This window comes from Lithobates pipiens, unplaced genomic scaffold (genome assembly GCF_037356315.1).
Source record: "Lithobates pipiens isolate NorthernLeopardFrog02 unplaced genomic scaffold, aLitPip1_a1.2 Scaffold_18, whole genome shotgun sequence".
NCBI classification, from domain to species: domain Eukaryota; kingdom Metazoa; phylum Chordata; class Amphibia; order Anura; family Ranidae; genus Lithobates; species Lithobates pipiens.
The window spans coordinates 128,583,066-128,605,132 of NW_027507758.1; the positions used below are offsets into that span (position 1 = coordinate 128,583,066).

Sequence of the window (22,067 nt, forward strand, 5' to 3'; positions counted from 1 at the left end):
CTAAATATAACCCACCCAGATAGTGAATGTCCATACAAATCTAAATCCCCTTTCCTACAAAAAAATAAATTGAAACCGTCTCCTGTTTGTACACATTTATCATCAAGTTTACCTTGATGTTTTTTTTTATCCCATTTTATTGACCGATTCAGTAAAGCTATGAAATTGTTACTAATGACAATCTGATATATAAAAGATGCAGCTGTCTCAGCTACTTTAAAACAAAGCAATAGTGATAAAAGATTAATCATTTACAGAATATATAAACGTATTTTAAACAAAGTGCAGAGCAAAAATCTATTTTAAAAGAATAAAAGTCCAAAAGGAAACTGGTGAGCTACAAATGCCAAAAGAGATGAGCCAGTATGATTCCACAAGTGAAGATCAGCGGACACAAATCAGTGGTGACAGACCCTCCACCTTCAAACCTATCGCTATGCTTACCTCCCAGTGTGGACCCCTGAACGAACAGGCAGTCACACCAGTAGGTCCCTCACAATTAGGTAGGCAGCAGCAGTATCCAGTGAATCTTCTCCTCCAAAGCGATACCGCCAATGAGAGCACCACCACTAATTTTTGTCCGCTAATCACTTGTGGAATTATCCTGGCTTATCTCTTTTGGGACTTGTAGTTCACCAGTTTCCTTTTGGACTTTTATTCTTTTGTAATTGATTTTTGCACTGCATTTTCTTGTTTACAATACTGCTATGGATTTCTGTGAAGATCTTTTAGTGTACAGCTTGCATATTTGTCTTGAAATTTTTTGCGTTGATTGCATTTTCTATATAATGTATAAATGAACTGTATAAGTACATTTTGTATGCCAAATAAATTATTTATACATACATGTCGATCTGTATGATTTGCTGCTTGGTCTTTTAGTATCTTAGTTTTACAGTATACATAAAATAAGAGACTTGTGGATTATTTAAACAATATGCAGTAACCAACAGCAGACGGTTGCATGTAAACATACCTTGGGAATATGATGGCTTGCAATGCGGCTGGTCATATCTGGTTGTTTAAATGGTAATGGCTATTTTAGTGCAACCCTTACGGAAGTGTTTGGAAGCATGTGCAAAAGGAATTTTGCTGAGAGACAAGGTTGATTTTTTTATCAGTTATATGAAATAAGGGATCCTCGTACACCAATTCACCATAACATTATGACCACCCACCTATTACTGAGTAGGTCCCCCTTTTGTTGCCAAAGCAGCCCTGACCTTATCAAAGGCATGGACACCACTGAACAAAGCATCAAACTGCCTCCATCGGCTTGCCTTCTTCCTGTAGTGAATCCTGGTGCCATATATCTTCCCCAGGTAAACAATACTCACACACACACCCAGCCATCCAAGTGATGTAAAAGAAAAAACGTGATTCATCAGAGCAGGCCACCGTTTGTTCTGACATCTTTCTATTGAAACCAGCAATGTGAGCTACAGAAGCTCTTCTATTGGATCTGACTACATGGGCCAACCTTTGCTTCCCACGTGCATAGATTAAACCTTGGCCACCCATGACCCTGTCTAGCCATGACAATTTGGCCCTTGTCAAAGTTGCTTAAATCTCTATACTTGCCCATTTTTTTTCTGCTTTTAACACATCAACCCCAGCGGCAACATGTTCACTTGTTCCATAATATATCCTACCCCGTTTCAAGTGCCATTGTCACAAGATAGTTATTTTTATTCACTTTGTATGTGGTCAGAATGATATGGCTGATCGGAGAAGATGTATACGCTCCCTGTTAATAAATGCTAACCATTTATGAACTAGTCAAGCATGCACACCTAGAAATAGAAGGTACTTCTCACTGGCAGCACTTTAGATGATCCAAGTATATCTATCAGGTAACTACAGAAGAAAGGGGAAAAAAAAGTGAAATAGCCTACTTTTAAACTTGTCTGATTTGCCTGACATAAAACAACCCATTTTCCTGTGCATGCTCTTGCTGGCTTCAGGGTGCCGTGCCTTGCATTTTTACAACATAGGGCAATATTTACCTTTTTAGACTTATGAACTGGTCCTCTGAGAAACTCTCTTGGTTTGGCCCTTTTGACCTTTTTAATATGGAAGTGCTACCGTGTTTCCTATATGCCTTTCAAGCTCTTCCCATAGCAGTAGGAAGGTAGAAACCTTCTATGCTATTTGGCTCACAAAAAATATAAGGGACCATCATGGTGCAGTAAATCAAGACAGGTTTATTTAAAATAAAAGGAAAAACAACAGATAAATGCTCACTCACATGTGCCTGTGCCAGAGCCGGCACTAAGCATGTCCAGCAAATGCACGTGGGAGTATGGCTGGGGGGTCTACCTCTTGGTATAGTCAGGAGCCCTCAGTAATGGTCTGTGGTTCCCAAGCATACGTTCCAGTCCTTCTCCCTCCTCCACCGAACCCGATCAATGGGGATCCATATAGCCACAACACGTTTCGTAAAATAGGTGTGTTGCGTCCTCAGGTAGCAGAGCGCTCCTGACTATACCAAGAGGTAGACTCCAGCCATACTCCCACGTGCAATGCTGGACATGGTTAGTGCCGGCTCTGGCACAGGCACATGTGAGTGAGCATTTAGCTGTTGTTTTTACTTTTTTATTTTTCATAAACCTTGATTTACTGCACCATGATGGTCCCTTATATATTTTTTGTGAGCCAAATAGCATAGAAGGTTTCTACCTTCCTACTTGGAGAGGCTGTTGATGAGACCCCTAAAGGAGTGGGTTATCCTTAATGAACTAAAGGCGCAGATACAGACTAGGTCTGGTGAGTGGCCATTTTATCTAGTGGTGGTGTAAGCACGTGTCTGGTGATTGCAAGAAGCACTTTAAATTTAAAACAAGAAGCACTTTTGAAACAAGAGGAATCAACTATTATTGAAGTGATTTATCTTTATGCACTGTGCACTTTCTTCACAGGAGTAATAATTTATTTGGAACATTTTTTTACATATTGTGATCTGTTTTTTATATTGTGATCTGTTTTTACCATGTGATTTTGGGCACTATAATGCACTTTATTTGATAACTCTGGGGGTGTTCCTATGTGACCATTTCCTTGTGGTATTCATAGTGCTTTGATATTGTTTGGTACCTAGGCACTTTGATGCCAATGCGGGGGTGACCAACACAGGTAATAGGTTGGCTCTGCATGGACACTAACATATATTATATTTTGAATATTGTCTGAATAATTTTCAGCCCACATTGGGCATTTTTCTGGTGGTAGGGTTTTTTATTATTTATAAAAATCTTTTTTACAGGCAAGTAGGTGTTATAGTCTAGCGCTTGAGTCTGGCATTTTAGATCAAATAAAAAGTAGAGTTAGCGCAAACCCATGCTATAGATATATATTCCATTTAGATTGGTCCACAAAGTGACATGCTTAAACCAGGTTGCAGCAAACTAAGAAAAATTGGTAATTCTTTGTGCGCCGGTAGTTTAATATTTTTTATAAGCCTTGGCTATGGTTCACTTGGGAGTGAGGAACAATTAAGTTCCCAGCTTCTGCTGATACAAAAATAGGCCCTGGGTGATTATTGCACAGGTGTGCCTTAGGCTGGCCACAATAAAAGGCCACTCTAATATGTGGAGTTTTATCACACAACACAATGCCACAGATGTCGCAAGATTTGAGGGAGTGTGCAGTTGGCATGTTGACTCCAGGAATGTCCACCAGAGCTGTTGCCCTTGAATTAAATGTTTATTTCTCTACCATAAGCCGTCTCAGAAGTTGGCAGTACATCCAACTGGTCTCACAACCGCAGACCACATGTAACCACACCAGCCCAGGACCTTCACATCCAGCATCTTCACCTCCAAGATCATTGAGACCAGCCACCCGGACAGCTGCTGCAACAATCTATTTGCATAACCAAAGAATTTCTGCACAAACTGTCAGAAACTGTCTCAGGGAAGCTCCTCTACATGCTCGTCGTTCTTATCGGGGTATCGACCTGACTTCGGTTTGTCCTCAACCGACTTAAGTGGGCAAATGCTCACATTGGATGGCATCTTGTACTTTGGAGAGGTGTTCTCTTCATGGATGAATCCCAGTTTTCACTGTACAGGGCAGATGGCATTGTGTGGGTTTATCAGTTGCTGATGTCAACTTTGTGGATCGAGTGGTGGTGAGGTTATGGTATGGGCAGGCGTATGCTATGGACAACAAACACAGGTGCATTCTATTGATGGCATTTTGAACGCACATAGTGACGAGATACTGAGGCCCATTGTTGCGCCATTCATCCATGACGATCACCTCATGTTGCAGCATGATGATGCACGGACCCATGTTGCAAGGATCTGTACACGATTTCTGGAAGCTAAAAATATCCCAGTTCTTGCATGGCCAGCATATTCACCGGATATGTCAACCATTGAACATGCTCTGGATTGGCGTATACGACAGCGTTTTCCAGTTCCTGCCAATATTCAGAAACTTCGCACAGCCATTGAAGAGGAATGGACCAATATTCCACAGGACAAGATCAACAACCTGATCAACTCTATGTGAAGGAGATGTGCTGCACTGCGTTAGTATCTGGTGTGCCCACCATTTACCTGACTGGTTTTTGGACCCCCCAATACAGTAAAACTGCACATTTTAGAGTGGCCTTTTATTGTTGGCAGCCTAAAGCACACCTGTGCAATAATCATGCTGTCTAATCAGCATCTTGATATGCCCCACCTGTGAGGTGGATGGATTATTTTGGCAAAGGAGAAGTGCTTACTAACACAGAATTAAATTTGTGAACAATATTTTAGAAAAAAAGGCCTTTTATGTACATAGAAAAAGTTGTAGCTCTTAAAGTTCAGCTCATGATAAATAGGGGCAAACACAAAAGTGTTGCGTTTTTAATTTGGCTCAGTGTAGTTCGTTTAGGCCAAGCTATGTAAAGTATACCAAAATATGGAGCTCAACTTTAAAGTGATATTAAAGGTTAATTTTTTTTTTTTTTTCGATTAACAGAAATGTTATACTTACCAGCCCGATCCTCTTCTTCTGGGGTCCCGTGCCAGCACTCCTGGCTCCCCCTCTTCTCCTAGTGCTCTGGAGCAAGCATGCACAAGTACCCTCCTAGCAAGCGACTTGCTAGGGAGGCACTCATGCGTGCTCACTCTCTGCCCTACTCTGTGTGCACATAAGACACACAGAACGGGGCTTGGCCAAGCTCCCTCCTCACTGGCTGTGATTGACAGCAGTGGGAACCAATGGCTGGATCCCAATTGGGATCCCACTAATTACAAGCAAACAGATCACAGGTAAGGATGGTTACCTTTTTAATAACCATTCAAACTCCTTTGTGTCAAATTGTGTGCATGTTATCAGGCCAAAAGGGTATGTAAACTTTTGATCAGGGCCATTTGGGTAGTTTCTGTTGTGATTATGATTTAAAAAGAGTAAACACAGTTGATTGATAATAAATGGCTTTACTAACCATGAGTGAAAGAAATGTTTTTGTGTTATCATTCGTATTCTCTGAAAAATGGCCAAGAAATCATAAATTTTGCCAGGGTATGTAAACTTTACACACTGTAGTTGTGGGATCTTGTCCCAAAAGGGGATAATGCATGGGCAAGTATCAGAAGCCTGCAAACAGTGCCAACAGACATCAGAGATGATGGGGTCGAATTTATGAAGAGTTGAGGTACCATTTCGTGAGTATGCAGTAAGTTGCGTTCTTGGACAGCTGAAGACGCTGAAAGTTTGTAGGATAATGCCAATATTTTAGACCACTCAATATCATCTGTCGGTACATTCAGTTCCTGTTCCCATTTTGATATAAATAAGGGCAGGTGTGGATAATATTCCTGTAGTAGGATTTGGTATATCTGAGAAAGTGGATGATCAGGCCTGGAGGACTGGGACAGCAATGACTCGAAAATCCATGGTTGCTCTACTAAGAGGTGCCAAAGAGTATTTTCTAAGTGTCAGTTGTGACAATTCACAAGAGGGTGGAGTTTACCTCCAGATAATTCATGGCACAATAGAGGCTTATCGCTCCTAAGCCAAGAGAGAAATTGAGAGCTAGTAGTTGTCCGGGCAAAGGATGTATTACCGAATAACAAAAGTCAAGGGGCTTGGTTTTGAAGAAAGTAATCCCTTACTTACGCAGTGGCGCAGAGGTTATGGTCGGTACAAGGTCAGTTGAGGGGCTATGGATAGGGTCAGCTCAAAGTAAGGGGGTGAGGTCTGGAGATAGTAGGGCATTCTCAGTATGGGTCCAGAGTTTGGATGACCTACTATGATACCAATCCACTATTTCGAATAGGGATGCTGCTTGAGAGTATAATGCTATCTGCGGTAAGCCATTTTATTTTGGATTAGTTGAAATACGCTACTGTTGTGATTTGGAAATTCATATACATCCAAATAACAAAAACTTTCTATGAATTTCGGTTTGTATCAAAACGAATCGCACATGTCTAGTTAGGTGTAGTTTTGTTAAATCAAAGTGCTTGTTTGGGATTATGAATGCTAAATGTTTGCCGAATGTAAATTTGTATTTTTAGTCTGATTAGTGTGTTTGTTGTCATTTCGCTTATATTTCGTTTGCTTTCTTCTTCTTCCCCCTATGTATTCTTGAGTACAATGTCATATTCTTTGCATTTTGTTTGTTTTATCCTGTCCATGTCAGAAGATTTTCTGGACTTTTTTTTTTATTTTATTTTTTTTGGTGTGGTGTTGCATGTAGTCAAGGGGTAGAGGCTGTTTATTTTGCTAACTTAACAAGCTTAAAGAAGAACTTCATCACTAAAGGGAAATTCCGTTTTCGGCCTCCTCATTTCCCCCTCTTCAAGTGTTGGGGGGGGGGGGGGGGGGGGCTTAGGTGATCCGAGCGGAGCTTCGCTCCCTTACCCCAGCTCTGCCCGCAGCCTTTTAGGACACATCACAGGTCCCAGAAGGCTACAGGGCACATACACAGTGGGGAGCTGGCTGTGAAGCCGCCAGGAGTCACAGCTGGCTTCCCACAGTTAGCATGGTGGCACCAGATTCCCAAAGACCGGATAAGAACCAGCCTGGGTGAGGAAAGCACTGGATCCCTAGACAGGAAAGTGATTTTAAAAGTCAGAAGCTATAGTATTTGTGGCTGCTGACTTTTAATTTCTTTTTGGAGGGGGGTACAGAAGAACCTCTTAAAAAAAAAAAAAAAAAGTGTGATATGCCACTTGTGCTGCTATCTCCTGGTTTAAATTAAATATTCCTCCTCTCATGTCCCCCCTGCTGCCCTAATCTTCATGTGCAGTTCAGGGGTTAATAGAACTGAAGGAGCTGTGGCACGTACTCATCAAGAGTGTCTAGCTATATCCGTCCTTTCCGCCCACCTTCTCCATTCATAGAAGCCATACTACAGCTTTTATGAATGAAACATGATCTATAAATGAAGAAGCTGGGTGGAAATCATCCACCGATCATAGATCGTGTTTCTCTCATAGAAGCTGGCATGTACCATCCACAATTGAAATTCAGAGGAACTATTGGTCACTACAATCATAAAAGACTTGGTCTGTACACACATAGTGGCTGATATAATTAAAAGCTAAAAGGCTGTTCACTTTGCAAGGGAATTTTCCTGAGGGTTTAGTGAATGAGGGGAAGCTCTGCTGACTTCCATCATTCAATCATAGTAAAAATGTGAACTTTTTTTCCCCCCTTGCTTTTAAGTGGAAATTCTTTTCTGAGACAAATTGCTTTTTCAAAGTGCAACTTTCCTTGCAAAGTTAACATCCTCTTTGCTTTTAGTAAATCAACCCCATATCCTGAGAATATACATTACATTGGGGGGTATTTATCAAGCAAATTAGTGACAACTGAAAATCGGGTTCCCCCTCTTTTCATTAAAGTTGGCTATACACTAGTAGATTTTTGTACGTATTTTTATATGAAAATTCTTTGTAAATTTGATGACTGGGCGATTGTCATTCAAAACTACTTCAAAATTTACTTTGCTTTTACCATTCGATTTAAAATGCAATGGGGAAAAAAAAGCAAAACCAGGAATAAAAACCGACATATCACTTAGTAAAAGCACCACACATTGAATGTACCAAGCACTTTTAGGCACACTTTTAACCCCTTACTCACCCTAGATCCAACCAGTGTTATTAGTACAGCGACAGTGTATATTTTTACCACTGATCACTGTATTAGTGTCACTGGTTCCCATAAAGTTTGTCTGCCATACTATCACAGTTGCTGATCACTCTCATTACTAGTATAAAAAAATAAGTATGCATACGTGTGTGTGTGTGTGTGTATGTATATATACACACACCATAGTTTGTAGACAATATATACATTTAATGGGATTTTATTTTACCAAAAATGCATAGCAGAATATATATTGGCCTAAATTTAAGAAATTCGATTTTTTACATTTTTTGAATGGATATGTTTTATAGCACAAACAATAAAAAATCCAGTTGTGATCAAATACCACCAAAAGTAAGCTCTATATGTGTGAAACAGGAGAGCATAGAGCTATAGGAAATGTCTGCAGGCGCCTAATATTGCACCCACGATCTACTGATTTTTAGATGCAATACTTTGCAGGCTCTAGTGAAAAAAAAAAATGCACATTTTGTTCCTTCAAAAATATGTGCCTTTATTTTTTTCATGAAGATGAATTTTACTCCCTCAAATAAACATTGACTATTATTAACCCTTATGCTGCTAGCATTAGTAAATTGATAGGAAAGTATATTATATCTACTTGTTTAAAATGTGTTATTTCCAGGCCTAGACAAATGATGTCATACATCCAAGGAGTCTTCAGGAAGGGCGGATGGGTTTTCACACTAGTGCCTGAATTCTTGAGCTAAGGGCAGATGGATTCCAGGAAGTAAATGCTACATGAATCATCTGCCCTTACTCAAGATGGCCACGGCCAGAAATGCAGGGTAGGTATTTTTCAGAGTGATTTCTCTAGATGGGGGAGTTTGCTTTGAATATTAAAAATAAAATAGTTTTTTTGATTTGTGGTGCTCAGATGCAGTAGTTCTGCTTTAAGTCTAGCCTACACTTTTCCTGTGTATTTGTGGACCCCTCAGCCTGTAATCCTGGGCAGCCAACTACAACAAACTAGCAAAGTTGATAAAGATTTATCACTGAAGATCAGATAGATTTTCACTCCAGTCAGACACATAATGAGGAAGTGGTCAGGGAAAGGTTTTATCTGTCACAGAGCTTCTTTAGAGCAGCAGAGGGAGGAATTTATGACTCAAGCTGTAATCTTGTAGTAAATCAATTGCACAGTCTATCATTCTGTGCAAAAGAGGTGACAAATGCTATTCATTGTGTGATTGTTGGGGAAATGTTTTAGGAAGTTAGTGTGCTCCTGTTTAGCAAAGTATGAAATAACATTCAACGTTGCAAAAAAAAAAAAAAAACAGCCATGGCTTGAAGTCATAATAAATACTATTGTCTATGACAGGGCTCAAAATGTCAAGTCCTGAGCTACTAGCCAGGCCTCAAGGGTTACTCACTACCAGTTGCCCCTCCCCTAAAACCGCCCTCATAAATTATCTCATGAAATTACACCTAAATGTTTTATGCAGAATTAAGTTCCAAAAATAAATATTAACTACAACTTTATCAGTGCCCCTCAGCACAGCTTCACCTGTGCCCATCATTGCAGCCTCACTGTGCCCATTACAGCCTCGCTGTGCCAATTGCCCACAATTGCAGCCACACTGTCCCCACTGTCCACTATTGCAGCCTCACTTGGGCAGAGGAAGAGAGAGAGCAGCTGCATCATTACTGGAGGAAGAGGAGAGCCGTGGGATCACAGAGCGAGGATAGCACGCTGTTACAACTTACATTACAATTGCCTCCGCTCTGCTCACCATCACACACAGCCCTGCCTCCTCCTGACCCAGAGCCTGCAATAGACAGAATTGTCCCAGCATTGGGCCCGCATTCTGTCTATCACAGGCTCAGGGTCAGGAGGAGGCGAGGCTGTGTGTGATGGTGAGCAGAGCAGAGACAATTGTAATGTAAGCTGTAACAGCGTGCTATCCCCGCTCTGTGCTGCCGTGGCTCTCCTCTTCTTCCATGCTGTCTTCCTCTGGGGTGATCGCTGGGAGAACGGCTCCCGATCAACTTCCCCCACCGACGGTTCTCGCCCCCAGCCCCAAAATGCAAGTGGAAAATGTAAGGGCTGGTCTGTGACATGGAGCTTACACAGGTTGTAAACCCTTGTGTTTTTTCACCTTGATGCACCCTAAGTGCATTAAGCAAGCCCAAGTCTTTCAAAACATTTGTTTTGGGGAAAAAGACACTTTTCATAAAAAAAAAAAAAAAAAAAACAGTAATGTTAGCCCAGATTTTTTTGTATAATGTGATAGATGATGTTACACTGAGTAAATAGATACCTAACATGTCATGCTTTGAAATTGCGCACACTTGTGGAATGCCGGCAAACAACCATACTTAAAAATCTCCATAGGCAAAGTTTTTTAAAAATTTCTTCAGATTACCAGTTTAGAGTTAAAGAGGGGGTCTTTTGCTAGAGTTATTGCTCTTGCTCTAATGATCATGATACCTCACACGTGTGGTTTGAACACAGTTTACGTTTGCGGGCACGACTTACATATGTGCTCGCTACTCGCTACTACTACACGCGAGCATGGAGGCACGGGTCGCTTTACTATTTTTAAATTAATTTTTATACTGCACTCTTTAAAAAAAAAATAATAATAATTCAGATAATTTTTATTGCTGTTACAAGGAATGTAAACATCCCTTGTGATAGTAATAGTCAGTGCCATAAGGTTGTGCTTTGTGTTTACTGCTGGCTTCAGAGCTACATTCCAGAATATACAGAGCTACCATATGTACAATTGCTGTGAATGGTTAGAAGAAACCAGCAGATGATGTGTCTAGACCCACACAATGTTAGCAGGAACACCCAAAACTCCCCAAGAGATATAAGAAACCAGCAGATGATGCAACCCACCAGATTTCACCTTTAGCTAACATTTTTTGTGAATTGATTCCTTTAAAATTATGTAAAAAAAGCTAGAAAGTATCTTGTGCTGAGTTTTGTCCATACATTTAAGCATTGTTACAGTAATTATTTCCAGAAAAAAAATCAGTTTAGAATAAAACTGTTCCCTAAGTAGTTGCCTTGTATGATTAAATCTTGGCCATTTACTACTAACTGGAAAAAAAAGGCATTTGTTCTCACAACCTACTGATGTTCAAGTCATGACTAGTGAAATTATAACTTTTATTTTTTAAATTTTCTTTCAAGATGATAAATAATGTCCAGTACCTAAACAAATTAAAATTCCCATATAGATCCTTTAATGGAGGGTTAAGGGGTCTATAAGACCCCAAATTGCTCCTTTGCACTTAAAAGTATTCAAAACGCCCAAATCTGCATTTTGGAATACTAGGGATTTTTTTTTAAATCTGCGCCATTGGCAGCTGAATGAACTGGAAGTGATGTCATCACATCGCTTCCGGGTTACTAGATCGTTTGGGTCTTCGGCCAGCCGGCAGGTGGAACGGGAGAGCCGTGGGAGTGGAGAGGACAACCCCTCCCGCTTCTTAAGCCCCATACACACTATCAGTTTTTCTGCTGAGTTTTTTCCCTTCAGGTTTACCAAAACCATGTAGTGCAAGGGCCTGCCTGATTGCATACAAATTGAAACTCCTAAGGTTTAACCTCATATTATATAGTTTTGGTAAATCTGAGGGAAAAACTTATAGTGTGTATGGGGCTTTAGCATAACAGCTGAGTGGCTCTGACACTTTTCTATCCGAGGTGATAGCCATCAGGAAGGCTAGCTTGCGTGTCAGCAAGTCTAATGAAATGTCCTTCATAGGTTAATTTGGTTGTTTCTGTAACACAGACAGCATCAAGTTCAAGTCCCAAGGATGCATAGGTGACCTAATGGGGGGAAACAAGCGAGTTGCCCCTTTGCATAACGGTTCGGATCAGTGAATGGGAGGCTAAAGGCCTTTGGAAGAATACTAATAGGGCCAAAACCTAGGCTGTGATTGTACTCAAAGCCAATTTGATTTCCACAGCTGACTGTAGAAAAGAGAATTCTCTCAATCACATATTTCCGGGGATGCCATTTTCTGGCTTCACACCAAGCAATATGAGCCTTCAAGACCTTATGATAAATCTTCCTAGTGACAGCTTTTCTAGCATTCACTAGAGTAGACACCACTGGTCGCGAGATGCCACAGTCCTTTAATACCCTGGCTTCAATAGCCATGCTGCCAAATTTAGAGACTGTAAATTGGGATGGAATAGAGGACCTTAAGAGAGTAGATCAGGGCGACGTGGAAGCATCCATGGTCCGTCTATCGTTAGTCTGACAATCTCCATCCCCGAGAACCAGGGCCTTTTGGACCAGGCTGGTGCCACCAGAATGACTGGAATGCCCTCTCTCTAAATCCTGCACAACAAATGTGGAAGGGGAGGGATCGGAGGGAAAGCATGAACTAGGGAGTACTGGCTCCATGGAACTATCGGAGCATCTGCTCCAATTGCCAGGGGATCTCTTGTTTGAGACACAAACTGCTGTAGCTTGTTGTTTAACCTGGATACCAGTAGGTCGACCTCTGGCCATCCCCAACGTTGGCAAATTTCCTGGAACACCTCTGGGTGTAGGGACCATTCCTCCGGGCAGATTTGCTGGCGGCTGAGATAATCTGCCATCCAGTTCTCTACTCCTGAGATATGGACTGCAGATATCATTGGCACATATCCCTCTGCCCAGGCTAGTATGTAGTTCACCTCCTTCAGAGCTGAATAACTCCTGGTACCACCTTGGTGGTTTATATAGGCCACTGCCATGGCATTGTCAGACTGAACCCTGATGGGGCAGTCCTGAAGCTCCACTGTCCAGGACCGCAGGGCCAGACATACTGCCTGTAATTCTAGGACATTGATGGGCAGGGTCTGCCCTGTCCCTGAGCCTGTCTAGGGTCGCTCCCCAGCCTGAGAGACTGGCATCTGTAGTCAGTACTCTCCAAGTTACTGGGAGAAAGGATTTTTCCCTTTCGCAGGTTCTGATCCTGCAACCACCAGTTTAAGCTTAAACCTGCCTGAGGAGATAAGCACATTGGATAATCCAGGGCTTTTCTTCCTCTGTTCCAAGCCGACAAGATGTCTTGTTGTAAAGGCCTGGAATGCAACTGGGCATAGGGCACTGCTTCGAAGGAAGATACCATCCTACATAGAAGACTCATACAGAGCTGAATGGAGGGTTGTCTGGTGCACCTTATCTGACTCGCCTGATCCTTCAGGGCACAGATCCTTGCGGGTGGCAAGAATACTCTTGCTTGGACCGTGTTTACAATCGGACCTAAATATCTTAGACTTTAAGCTGGTTTCAAGGCTGACCTTTCAGTATTAATGATTCAGCCTAAGTTTTTCAAATACCTCACTGTGCATATTATGCTACTTTCTAGAGCCTGTACTGATTGATTTCTGAACAGGATGTCGTCCAGATACCCGAGCACCAGGGTCCTTAAGGCCCTTAAAAGACCCAGTACTGGTGCTAGGACCTTTGTGAACACCCGGGGAGCTGTAGCAAGCCCAAAGGGTAGAGCCACAAACTGAAAGTGAAGTTTCTCTACTGCAAAATTTAGGAACCTGATAAGCCTGAAAGATAGGTATGTGTAAGCGCGCTTCCTTTATATCGATGGAGGCTAAAACGTCTCCCCTCTGGAATGAGGTTACTATCGAGTGGATAGACCCCATCCGAAAGGACTGCATCAATAAATACTTGTTCGTGGATCTTAGGTCCAAAATGGGCCTTGTGTCCCTGTTTGGTTTCTGAACTGTAAATGGGTTTGAGTAAAACCCTGTGCCCCTTTGGAATACAGGAACCTCTACAATCACTTCTTGATGCACTAGATCAGGAAATATGCAATTAGCAGACTGCCAGTTGTTGCAAAACTACACTACGCTAAACAACTAAAAGTCCCATCATGCCTCTGCTTGTGGCTGTCCCCGAATAAATGTTCCCCATGAAACGGGAAACCTGCCAATAACTTTTTACAAGGACGCTCGGCTGACCAGTTCTTAAGCCATAAATGTCTGCTCATATATATACAGACAAGAGACACAGACGAGGAACCTGCTGTATTGAATCCTTTAAAGCATCAACAGCAAAACACAGCCCTTTTGGACTTAAGGTCTTACTTTCAGGCAGATCATCCTCCAGGTTAGGCCTATCCGGCCATTTTACCTGATCCTTTACGTACTGGCAAATACCACATGCTGCAACAACTGGCTGAATAGCTGAACTGGCCAAAGAAAAGGAAGCCTTTAATAAGAACTCCAGTTTCTTGTCAACAGGGGCGTTCAGGCCCTGTGCTTTATCTACCGGACAAGTTAAGTTCTTGTTTAAGGAAGAGACTGCTGCATCTACGGCTGGCATGCTCCATTTTTTTAATGAACTTTTCATCCATGGCATATAAAAGGGAAAAGATTTTAGGAGGCAAAAAAAGTCTGTCAGGCTGTTCTCAATCAGCATACACCGCCTGTTCCAACAGGGGGTGTAGCGGAAAAGTCTGTGCGACCTGAAAAGGTCTCAGAGATCCCAGAGGACCAGGGGGGCTTAGTCACCTCTGCAAGAGGCAACTTAAAGGCAGAACAAACCATTTCGGTCAGAGTCAGGATCAAATGCCTCTGCGACTGGGAGGCAGACATCGACTGGATATCTTCTTGTGCAGATTGCTCGGAAGCACTCATCTGCCAGGCACTCCACCGAATCCTAAGCTTTCAGCTCTTCCCCCATCCTCAACCCATTCCTGCTTCAGACTAGGAGACTCCGGGGAGGGGGATCTGTCACGCTTCCTGCCACCCTGCGGGATGGAGGCAATCATGCCAGCAATCCTACGCTCTAACTCGGCTAGGGCTGAGGACAGTTCATCCTTAGTGATAACTCCACAGAACCTGCTCTTTTAAAACTCACACAACCTACTAACTGCAAAAACCCAGTCACTATTCTGTACTCCTACTTCCGGACCTTTCAGTTGCCTTTGACACGGTTGACCACCCCCTCCTCCTCCAAAAACTTTACTCCCTCAGTCTCAGTGACTGTGCTCTTCAGTGGCTCTCATCCTACCTATCCCAGCGCACCTTCAGTGTCACTTATGCCGCGTACACACGTATCAGACCATCCGGCGGACTTAGTCTGGCGGACAAACCGCCAGACTTTCCGAATGAGCTACCTGCCCACACACGGCACTTTTGCGGTGGACTAAATCCGCCGTATAGCCGTACTTTTGAAATGAACGGACTTGCCCACACACACACACGGAGGAAAGTCCGTTCATTTTGAGCGCGGCTCCAGGTTACTGGCCCCGTCACCTGGTATGGACTTAAAGGGGAAACCCTACGCCGAAAAACCGGTGTGGGGGTCCCCCTCAAAAGCTTTGCCCACTCACAGTCAGTGTCTGCGACAGCAGTGCGGATGCAAGTACAGGTCACACGGCTGAAGCCACAACCGTAAACAAGGAACGAGCCACCGTCTCGGCCTTCCTATCCGTGGGATCCTAGAATGCAGGAGTCCCCTCAACCGGGATCGTGGTTACTTTGTTTAACCTGGACACTGGGGGGGTCCACGACTGGAGCACTTTTTTTTAGAAGGCTTTCCTCACAGGGGTAACGTACCGCCATGTATTTGAGGGCCGCAAAGGTCAGTTGCAGGCAACCCCATTCCTTGTAAATGATAAGTCAGATATGGGAACACCTTAGGTGAACGTGCTGGCTTGCGGGACCGGTACATCAGGAGAGGGATCCGCTGGCTCCTGAATCTTCAGGGTATCACGCACAGCTGTGATAAGTGCTCCAACTAGCACTTTGTCGCGCACAGACCCAGACAGGGACTCATCCTCACTGTCCTGGTCAGCGTCATCTGACAAGACAGAGCAGGGGTCACCTTCCTCAGCAGGACCCGAGTCTGTGTCAGAGCTCTCCCCATAGGAAGGGGGGGGGGGGGCAGGGGCCGCTTTTAAGCACCTTTCTTCCCACTTACCACCTCTATCTTAGCAAATGAATTAAGGACTGCCGTAAGGGTGTACATAGGGACCGCGCAGTCCGCAGGTGACCTGGTTGCAATTGCCTGGATTTCAGGGGGAAAAACACAAGTTTCTGAAGCCATGCTGACCCTACCCTGTCTGCCACCCGAAGGGAACTTAGGACAGTGATAGTCCCCACCCTCCTGCTGCCACTGACTGAGGGGCTCTAACCCGCTGGACTCACCACCCGGGGCAGTTCCACGCTGTATTACTGAAGTGCTTGATGATCCCCAGCGCTCCCAGATGCAGAGATAGCAAAACTGTGTTGGTGGCCGGCCGGTCGCACAATCGGTGAGCGATCTGACACACGTGTCCAGAATCACAGGATAAACTTCCCAGCGCTCTGTGATGACCAAACAAGAAACTGAGGGCACAGGGGCTGCTACTAGAGCACAAAAAAAACACGGTCCGGCTACAAGAAAATGGCCACCAGTGTTCTAATAGGGGGCTACAAGAAAATGGCCACCACTGTTCTAATAGGGAATCACCAGGAAAATGCCCGCTTGAAGCCTGTCTGACCCTTGCCCATACTTAAAATGGCCACCGAACAGCACTATGAGGGACTAGAGAGAACATGTGGCAGACACAGCGCTGCACCAACACAGGGGCAGACTACAGGCATCTAAGAGGCACTAAGCTGCAGGACCCAGTACAGCTAAACCCCCACCACACACCGCTCAGCACCCTAACTCCCCTCCTGTGCAGCATATGTACCCCCCCCCCCCCCCTCCGAATCGACCTCCCAGGGAACGCCCAGCTGCTCCACCCTCCCGAGGCAGGGAGAGCTGTACTTACCAGTCCTGAAGAGCTCGGTAGTCAGCTCCTGATCAGTACAGGGAGGACTACTGGCCCAGCATACTGTGACGCAGACATCAGTAGCCCGGTCATATGTATGCCCCGGAGCATAAAGCTCACCGACCACCTCTGGAGCTGAGGTATGTCTTGGCATGCCGAGCCGTAACTGCGACCTGCACATGCTCGCTGGCCGGACTGGGAAGACTACAAGGATAAGTGAACGAGCCTGTCACACAGCTGGCTGTTGCTAGAAGATCACAGAATCATTCATCTTACAAGTTCATTTTACAACTTTGCCTAGTATCTCCAGTGATAGGGCTGACAACCCATTTTGTTACAGAGGAGCTGTGTTGGTCGGTGAATATAAGAGAAATTATTCCTTTAAATACCTTATTTCAGATAGTTTGTTAGGTCACATGACCTCTGGCCACTCTCCTCCGATCGAAGTACTAAAGCACGAGGGGCTGAGACTCCTATCTGATGTCAGCCAGGTGAAGTGAGTGCTGTGCGCTCAGCCCCTACGGCCCTTAGATCAGGGGAGGAGAGTGGGCAGACGTCACATGACCAAACAGATGTGATCTGAAAGGTAGTATTTAGAGGCATAATTTTACACAAATGTGTGTAGTATCGCTTGGTAGAACCGAGGGGCTTGCTGTAATCTCTCTTTGTGTTTACTGCCAGCTACTAATAGCAGGAGGAGGGGAAGAAATCACTCACCTATGGGATAGGACAGGCAGGGGTGGGAGAGGGGGAGAAAGGAGAGCAGCAGGATGACAGGCATGTAACTTGACCACTGTATTATGGATCAGCAGCCACGATTACCATGGTCAGTTTACATAGGAGGACACAGGAACAGACATGATCAACCAGGGTTGTTTTTTTCTTTTTTTTGTTAAACAGCATAGAAAAGGACCGATTAAATAGCACAAGCACTATGCGGTTTAACCTGCTATAAGGGAACAGGATTTTTTTTTTCTTTCATGGCTACAACCTCTTTAATCTGGACAATATAATGTGCTATCACAGTCTATATTCTTACAGAGTGAGCAATAATAAAATATCATTGTAGCTTAGTTAGGGTTTACTTACACTAACATGGCGGGGGGGGGGTTGGTGTATGAAAATCAGGCAGCGGCTGCAGCATTAGGAACATGTTCAACCCTAAAAACAGGTGGAACCTGTAACATGTTACCAAAGGTGAACTTATTGTAAAGGAAAAGGGAGGGGGTCTGATAAGGAGCATTTTGCTGACTTTGCCCAGCACTGGGTAAACCTACAACACTGGATGCAAAAAGCACTATGGGTAGTCTAAAAGTAAAGTAAAGAGCACAGCAGAAACATTTTTCCCAGGCTCTTTCAAAAAAGAAAAAACAAAAAATGTTCTAAAACATAGCAGGAGAGAGGAAGTGATTCCTGGCTTAGGTTCCCACTTTAAACAAAGCCACAAAATCAATCTGGAAAAAAAATAAATAAAAAGAACTGAAAACACAATCTTTTATGTATATGAAAATAAAAATTCTAATATGCTTGTTTATCCAACTAAAATAAGTTTGTACAATTTTATTTTTAGTCCTGATTAAAATAAATACAAAACCACTAGAAACTTTTTTTTTTTTTTTTTAAGGCCCCCCCCCTCCCCCATTTTCACCTTGTGATTCTGCCAGGACACTCTTCCTTTACTAGAGCAACAGCACTTACTCACTATAGTGCATCTATGGAGGAGCAGTGCTGTTACCCTAAGACAGGATGTTAGGACTTCGTAACACTTCCTCTGCTACATAACTTAGAAGGAAAGCATTCTGTACTTGAGAGAACTAGGCAGGCGCTGACAAACCTGCTTGAAAACATTGGCAGGATGAAGAGGCATTTTTTTTTTTTTAACAGATGTAACAAAAGCACTCAATTATATATTTAACAGACCAGAAAGTAACATAACAGCCGTTCATGTTAAGGGTTTCTGTACACTTTAAAAAATAGTGAGAAGAATTAAAATTATCTCACTGTGATCCATAGTTCCGATAGGACTTGCTTCTCCAATCACCACAGTGGGCAGTCACTTCAGCTATACGAAATTTCCACCCGCTCCCATACAAAGTAATAGTATTATACATTTATACAAGTCACACAAACCAAAGCTCTGGAGAATTTGGGAAGGCAAGGTAAAAAGGCACTATGTACATAGTAACAGTATGCAGCAAGACAGACATGTAGGATGTTCACAAAAATACCATATATTATTACTTAAAACCACTAAAACCATATTTAATTACATTCAGCAGAACTGGTGTCCATTTATGATGAATTTAAAAGAGACATTGCTATGATGTGTTATTTGAAACATTTATACAGGTCTCCAGCTTAAAAAATAAAAAGTCTTCAACATTGCAATAGAAGCAAAGTCATTGCAGCAGCCTGGCTGTGTGCTCACTTTAAAGTCAGGAGGGAGAATACAGTTTGTGGATGAACAACTACATAGCAGTAGCTGAAACATTTATTTCCTCGTAGGCTTGTTTTCCAGAAGTAGGATGACAAGTCTGTTGCGCAGGGATTTTACTTTGTTTGTATACATCATCTGGTAAGTCCTTGTGAGTTTCTCTCGCAGGGCTTGGAGGGGCGATGGGCTGTGACAGTCAGGGATATTCAACAAGGTATGGAAAAATTCTACCCACAACTCCCCATTTGGCAATCTAAAAAAAAAAAAAAAAAAAGAATTTCAAGTTAGATATACAAAAAAAAAAAAAAAAAAAGAAAAACACACACACACACACACACACACACACCATTATTAATCAATGTGGTTCACTAAAGAGGTAAGTAGGAAAGCAAATGAAAAAAAAAAAAAAATCAGCATATAGGAAATTCAAGGAAACAGGTGTAGCCGAGAGAGAAGAGCTTAAAAATAGACAAAAATGAGGCCAAGCACATTGTAAAGGGTGCCAAAGCACAGAAACGGGAGGAAATTGCTAATGGGGATAAAAACTTGTTGGATACATTAGTGATAGAAGGAAAAAAAATACAATGGGATTAGTAAAATTAAAACTGCACACAACACTTATGTTGAGGGAGGCCTGGATGTAGCAAACCATTTAAACAATTACTTCTGTTCAGCCTTCTCAGAAATATTGTACAATCAATAACAAGTCGGGGAATTATATTGGTTCTAGTAATGGCGGTTCATTTTTAGGTAGCAGAGGAACCGGCTCATTAAAGATTAATAAAGCAATGAGCTTGATGGTATTCATCCCAGAGTTCTAAGAGAACTTTGAGGTATAGTTGTTGGACCATTAATGGATCTTTTTAATCAATCTCTTCTAACAGGAGAAGTTCCCCATGACTGACAGAAAGCTAATATTGTACCTATCCACAAGGACAGCAAGGTAGAAGTTGGCAATTAAAGGCCAGCAAGTTTAACATCGGTTGTAGTCAGGTTAACAGAATTAAGAATGGAATCAAAGTTAACAGTGTCCTTAATGAAGTCACATGGTATGTGTTGTAATTTTATAAAGCATAATTTTATATAAATAAATTGGTTATATATGGTTTTACACTATTGGGAGCATCCTCTTCATTCCCCCGTGGCATGGGAGTAACCAACATTGCAGGTAAGGTGCTCTTAAAAGGGTCCAGCACACTTGCCCTCCAGGAAGTACATCCAACAGGATACAAGCAGCCTAGTGAGAGGGAGGCCATACTACAGGATGTTCTTCACTGGATAACAGGCGATAATAAGTTGGATAGAATTACACAGGTGCTGTAACATATCATTAAAAAGGGATTACAAAGTTTTGTTTAAAAAAAAAAAAAAAACAACATGTCATACTTGCCTGCTCTGTGCAAGGGTTTCAACCTCTTCTGGGGCCCCCGGGGTGGCATTCCTGGCTCCTCCTCTTAAAGTGCCCCCACGGAGAGCCACATTCCATGGGGCACTTGTGTGGGCGTGCTCCCGAGTCCTGCTGCTGCGTCCATTGACACAGACAAAGGGACTCGGCCCCGCCCCTGGGTCACTGGATTTGATTGACGTCAGTGGGAGCCAATGGCTCCTGCTGCTAGCAATCTAGCCAACGAGGACCCGAGACAGCAGCTGGAGCGGCTGTTCTCATCCCTGGAATGATCAGGTTCAGGTAAGAAAAAGGGGGGCAGCCGCAGCACAAAAGGTTTTTCACCTTTAACGCATTAAGGTGAAAAACAGAGGGTTAACAATTCCTTTAAAGTGGGAACACAGAGGTGAGGGGAAGAGGTCACAAAAGCACTGGATATATTTTATTCTTCAATGACTGCACATTAGTTAAAGACGGATAGTCACTTTATTCTTATATGAATGGACAGGTTTGATGTCATGAACTGGCACAATATACAGTGATATCTTGCATGATTATTTATACATTATTATTTCATATTGTATTTGGTATATTGGCGTTTTGTATGGTTTATGGCATCATTAGGTGGTAGCGCTGCATTTATTTAATACTTATATGAATTGTTGGCATACAGCAACCATAACAGTTCTACATGCACAGTTTAAAAAAAAATATATATATATCTATATCTATATCTATATATATATATATATATATATATATCTATCTATATATATCTATATATATCTCATGTCAGCCTAATCGGATTGAATTTCTTACTTATATTACCAATGTTTTAGACCAGGATGGTGCTGTGGACATAGCACATCTTGATTTCAGCAAGGCATTGGATACAGTTCCACATAATGCTCTAATACCAAAGTTGTACAAGCTAGGACTTAACCCTTGGGTGGTTCAGTGGATATGTAGTTGACTAAAAGATACCAGAGTGAGATTGTAAATGGGGTCCATTCTCTATTGGTGTTCCGCAAGGCTCTGTACTTGGTCTTGTTAATATATATATATATATATATATATATATATATATATAAATATAAATATAAAATGTTTGTTGGGTAAGGTATAACTTTTTGCTGATGGTACAAAAAGGTGTGTAAAAGGGTTGATATCCCTGGTAGTGTCCAACAAGGAACATGATTTGGCATTGCTGGAAGATTTGTCAAAGCAGTGGAAACTGCAGTTCAATGTTTCCTTTCCAATTATTCTTATTGAAAATAAGTTTTAACAGACAATGTTTCTAAATGCAAAATAATGCACTTAGGGAAAATAATCCTTTGAGAGAGCACAGTATTGGGGGGTACAGTTTTGGCCAGCAATAAAGAGGAAAAATATTTGAGGTTA

The 22,067-nt window shown here is 42.5% G+C and overlaps 2 protein-coding genes across 2 annotated transcripts in view; one reads left to right on the forward strand and one right to left on the reverse strand.

Moving 5' to 3' along the window:
* The window catches only part of LOC143987410 (two pore calcium channel protein 1-like), a 96,871-nt gene extending 96,556 nt beyond the window's left edge, over positions 1-315 (forward strand). The window contains exon 19 of the mRNA XM_077486107.1: positions 1-315. This exon is cut by the window's left edge and continues 1,352 nt beyond it. The gene's annotated coding sequence lies outside the window, so the exon portion shown is untranslated.
* An 18,420-nt stretch (positions 316-18,735) lies between these two features.
* The window catches only part of BUB1 (BUB1 mitotic checkpoint serine/threonine kinase), a 62,858-nt gene continuing 59,526 nt past the window's right edge, over positions 18,736-22,067 (reverse strand). The window contains exon 25 of the mRNA XM_077486108.1: positions 18,736-19,535. Within this exon, the coding sequence (XP_077342234.1) occupies positions 19,340-19,535 (196 nt within the window). The 3' untranslated portion in view covers positions 18,736-19,339. The remainder of the gene's footprint in view (positions 19,536-22,067) is intronic.